The 5,284-nt window shown below is 33.4% G+C and overlaps 1 protein-coding gene across 1 annotated transcript; it reads left to right on the forward strand.

Moving 5' to 3' along the window:
• Positions 294–5,171, forward strand: LOC107613679 (serine hydroxymethyltransferase, mitochondrial-like). The gene is given in 12 exon segments (XM_021108792.1): positions 294–1,084; positions 1,226–1,386; positions 1,662–1,748; positions 2,003–2,074; positions 2,546–2,690; positions 2,839–2,889; positions 3,013–3,099; positions 3,365–3,402; positions 3,404–3,489; positions 3,937–3,954; positions 4,103–4,169; positions 4,963–5,171. Coding segments are annotated over 9 exon segments (597 nt in total). The 5' UTR covers positions 294–1,084; positions 1,226–1,386; positions 1,662–1,748; positions 2,003–2,012; the 3' UTR covers positions 5,006–5,171.

Here is a 5,284-nt window from a genome sequence, read left to right on the forward strand (position 1 = left end):
ACAACAGGAAAACAAAAAAAAAATATATAATCATTTTATTTTCAAAAAATCACAAAATATTATTAATTATATTACACATTCATATTAACAGAAATAACAGTACAACTATACTAATATAAATCTAATACATAAACTACTAAATTAATATTAATCAAATAAACACTAATAAATTAACAAAAAATTAAAAACTTACAAATTAGAATGTCCTAAATAATTAATAATATGATTTTCTGGAGACGTATAATCACGTACTAATTTCACTTTTAATTAAAACCAACTTATTACTCACTCACTCTCCAAACCCTTGCATTCAACCCTTACACTCAATCCTCTCTAAACCCTCACTTACTCTCCAAAATCCTTCACCACAAACCCTCACCCACTCTCCAAAAACCTTCACCACCAACCCTCACTCACACTCTCCAAAACCCCACCAGCCTACCTTTTATATCCGCCAACCCTTCATCAACCCTCGCAACATTACTCCTCCTCTCTTTCCATTGTATGCGATGTCTGATCTCTTGTATGGAGACACCTCGGGAGGAGCAGCACTACAAAAAATTAAGTTTAAAATGGCATTGATATTACGGCGGTTTTAAAAAACCGCCGTAATACCCGGTTATTATGGTATTTTTGGTTGCTGCCATAATTAATTTTGTGTTTGGTGGCGGTTCTGGTGATTATGGCGGTTTTGAACCGCCATTTTCACACATATATAAAAGAAAACAACTGCAACCATAGCTAGCTCATTAAAACGAAACATTACGGCGCTCTCGTTCTCCCTTCTCTCTCTCCTTCGTCTCCTCCGACAACGCCGTTCTTCCCTCTCGGCTTCTCCTCTCTCTGCCTGTTAAGATTTCTCTAGGTACTTCTCCCTCTTCCAAGGCTTCCCGATCTTCGCATAGAATTCTTTGCTGTTCTTGAAAGTAGTAAGATCGTCAATTATCTCCTTCTTCTTCTCTGGATCCATGGCAACCGTCTCGAACGTTGCAGGGTGCTCGAAAATCATGTGACTCCACTTGCCAATCTTGTCCGAATATTCTCCACCGCCATTGGTGTAAAGTTTCCTCTGCCTCTTCCCCATGTAAATAGCCTTTCCTTCATCAAGAACATACTTGAAGGAGAAACCGAAACTGAAATTACATAATTTTTTCGTTTTTGCTCGGGTTATGGTTTCAAAATTGTTTTTGTTGCTGATTTTTGGGGGGTTTTTGTTTCTCTGCAGCTCTGCGATCGGGTCTTGTGTTGAAGCATTCGATTGACGTTGGTGCGGGGGTGATTGACGCCGATCGGGTCTTGTGTTCAACCAGTCGACGATCTCAGATCTTAGATCTTGGATCTTCCTTCCTTACATCTGCCGCCGACACTGCTTGCAAAGCCGGCAAGGTTGTTTTCATAACCTCTCTCTCTCTCTCTCTCTCTCTCTCTCTCTCTCTCAGATCTAGTGCCAATGTCTAGTGTTCTGAACTGGTTATGTTGATTAAAGACCACTTGTTATCTAAACTGGTTTTGTTATGTTGATTCAAGTATCTAGTGTTTTGACTTGTTTAAATTTACATTTGTATCCATTTCTGATTTAAACAAGTTTGGGTTTGTTAATTGAGATGTATTAAATTTTATATATCTTCCAATTTAGGTTATCATAGCAACTTGTATTTCAGGCTACACCAAGACTTAGCGAGGATAAAGTCAAGCAGTGTGTTGATCCGAAACTTGGAGCAGAATATCCACCCAAAGCAATTGCTAAGGTGTTACTCTTATTGCTGAATGATTTTTATTTATTTATTTTATTGGTTTTGGAAGTAGGGGTGTCATTTTCTTGTGTGGATTGAGCATGAGTTTGAATCTGAAAGCTTCGTATGATGGTATATGCTTCTTGTCATTCTTCTTTTAGTTGGTTTGAAAGATTTGTGGTGGCTTGTCTAGGTTTTAGGTTTATGAATTGTTATGCTTCTCTTGCTGTTGCGTGAAATTTTTATTTGTTTATTGTGTGATTGTACAGTTTTTCTTATATGACTATTAATGGGAGAAGGGTTAGTGAAGCTTGTGGGTACGATGATTATTTGTTCTGGAGGTAGGAAATTGTTCTGGGTACAGTTTAATTTGGACTTGTGCGCTTATGGTGTGCAATAAAATATTTTTGATATACAGCTGGTTATTCTTATTATCTTATAGAAGAAATTTACTAACTACTCTCTGCATAGAAACTGTATATAAAAAGCTTTTTCACAAGCCTCACTCACATCCTGAATTATCTGCGGATTTCAATGTCAAATTCAACATGAGCTGCATTCATGATGGCTGAATTTATCTTTGCTGCAGTTTTTGAGCTTATTAACTAGTTAAAAATTGACATTGATTATAGTTGTTGCTGTTGCACTTAATTGCAAACTGATTTTAATAACTCACTGCAACTTGAATGCTTTCAAATGACATATTGTAAAAAGGAAAAAAGAAAAATGAAATAACTAACTTATTTTTTTTATCTCTAGAGTCAATTTTAAAGTGCATTCTATTTAATTTGAGCATCTCTCTACCTAATTAGCTTCACAACAACAACAACACACACACACCCTGTGTTTTGTGTCTTGGAGATGGCAATGGCAATGGCGCTTCTTCGCAGGCTTTCAACTTCCATGGACAAGCCTTTACGTCCTCTCTTTAGTGCAGGCACAATTGTTTACTACAAGGTCTTCTTTAATCAAATTTCCAACCATATATGCTTTATATTATATTATTATCTTTATAATAACAAATATTCATATTCATAATGTTCTATGCTCCCCTACCTTAACCAATTAACTACTTGCCATTCCTTTTCCTTGCTTTTGAATGTAGTCCTCTTTACTTGATGAAGTTGTTTACGACAAAGAAAAATCCAGAGTTTCAGTAAGCTTATTATATAATTACAGTTAATATTATGCATATCTAGATATACATATTGTTTCAACTTTCAAGCAGAAAGGAAGAAAAATCAGACTTTTATCGTAATATATTGATTTGCCTTTGCAGTGGCCAAAGCAATTGAATGCTTCACTTGAGGAAGTTGATCCTGAGATTGCTGATATAATTGAGCTAGAGAAAGCTAGACAATGGAAGGTAATATATTAGTTTATTATTACTTGCATCTTTTCCAGGGATATAGAAAATCTTGAAAAAAATTATCCAACTATCTGAGTTTATGCAAAACATTTGATATTGCTGAGTTTATGCTGCATGATATGATTCTTCCTAGCCAGGGGAAATATTGGATTGAATGTTTTATTGCCTATCATATATGATGATTGATGAGATGATGGTAGAGTTTTGCTTTTCAGTTTTCACCACACATATGGATTGACTTCTTGTTTTTGTTTTTGTGAAGGGGCTGGAACTCATACCCTCAAAAAATTTCTGATCTTTCTTATTTCAAGTATATTGACATGGCTGAAACACTATGCCAAAAGCGTGCCTTGGAAGCATTCCGGTTGGATCCAGCGAAATGGGGAGGTAATCACACAATACTAACATAGTACCTGATTTGTTTTTCATTGTATATGGACAAATTTGTTATTCTGTAGTCTCTATATTTTTTGAGACAATGCCATACTGACTGAATGAAAGCACAAGATATATTGACTATGACCAGGTACTTTTGCACATTGCAGTCTTGTATCATGGTCTCTGTATAACCTTCAATTATACTTTTCACTTGCTGAGTGATTGAACATTTTCCAATCCCCATTTGCCTCAAATTAGTCTACTCTCGATTTAAATATTTGTATACCACTTGTGTTAATAAGAGTTTATTTAAAGGACTATGACATTAATTACTTTTTTCCTGTGGAAAAAAATAAAAAGAATTAAATAGTAAGAAATGCAGTAATTGCTTCTGTTGGTTTCTATTAATTCTTTTATTTGTGCTAATATGATCTTTCTAATAGGAAATACCTGCAGAGGGAACTTCTTCAACAGGTGAATGATTTGGAATATATTTGTTTTTTATTTAAGAAAAAAAAGTTGAATTTTAGTGAGTAAAAACTAAAAAGCAATGGTTAATTTTAGCTTTAGGTTGATTAACTTTATTATTCAGCTTTGGATATTGATCACTGCATAATATCAGGTCATGTTGTTAACGGAGTCCCTGCACCAAGCAACTATCATTCAATTAGGACAAATTCTGCAAATGGGTGAGAACTCATTCAACTCCACGTGCTTCTTTTCTTATTTAATCAATCCATAAGGGTTTTTACTTTTTATTTGTACTCTAGTTTATTGAAGATCAATAAATCACTGTTAGTCAATTTATAATGTGTTTGGTGGCTTGACTCATACCTTGTTTCTAAAGTTTTTGTTCTATACAATTATCTTCCTGCCATTATAAGTTTTCTATTGTAGTATACCGCACAACATCCTGTGAAAAATTTCCTCCATCTAAATTTATTACTTATAAAGATATAAAACAAATCATATGCCTTTAGCTAATAGCTTGAGCTTTAAGGAAATTAGGCCAAATAAAAGCATAATGGCTCAATGGCTTAGTTGTGGCTCTTTCAAGTTTTTCTCCTCTTTGTGCATTATGCTTGGAGTATCATGGTTTTCTTGTGCTTAAATGGTAGTTAAATTGGTGGAAAATTGAGCAGCATGTTCCTATTCCTCTATTTTAGTAATTTCCTTGATAGAATTTTTGCAAATAAGAGCTGTTTTTGTCGAACTTGGGAGGTAATGGCTTATTTTACTATGTGATCAATCCTTAGATAGATATTACTATTGTTATCACGTCAAAGTTAAGCTTGTTGGAGGTCTCGAGCAAAATGTTGGTGTAAATATCTCATATGTTATATACATGGATATATAAACAAGATTACTCTTTGGTTGTTTTTAATTCTCATTTTTTGTTTAAATTTATTTTGTGTTGTCCAAGTTAATGGTTTATCTATTTATTCTTTTTTATTTTGTTTTTAAATTATATTTTTGTTGTAGGAATTGGATCAAGAGAGTGAGATTCCATCGCCAAAAGAATTAGAAAGTAGATCTTTTGAAGCGAATAATAGAGCAGGGTGATTTTTTTTTATGATAGAGACTTGATGTATTAAGAGTTACATATTAAGACTTCCAATACTTTATTTGTATAGGAGTTATTATTTTTTATTTCTAATACTAAAAAATTATATACTATGTTTAATATTTTATTTATGATTTATGTAATATTTTGTTGATGAGTTATGATTTCTTGTTATTCTGAAATTTTAAACAAAAAAATTATTTGTTTAACACGATAAAAACTATCTTTTTAAACGATAAA

The sequence above is a fragment of the Arachis ipaensis genome, chromosome B08, assembly GCF_000816755.2.
Source record: "Arachis ipaensis cultivar K30076 chromosome B08, Araip1.1, whole genome shotgun sequence".
NCBI classification, from domain to species: Eukaryota; Viridiplantae; Streptophyta; class Magnoliopsida; order Fabales; family Fabaceae; genus Arachis; species Arachis ipaensis.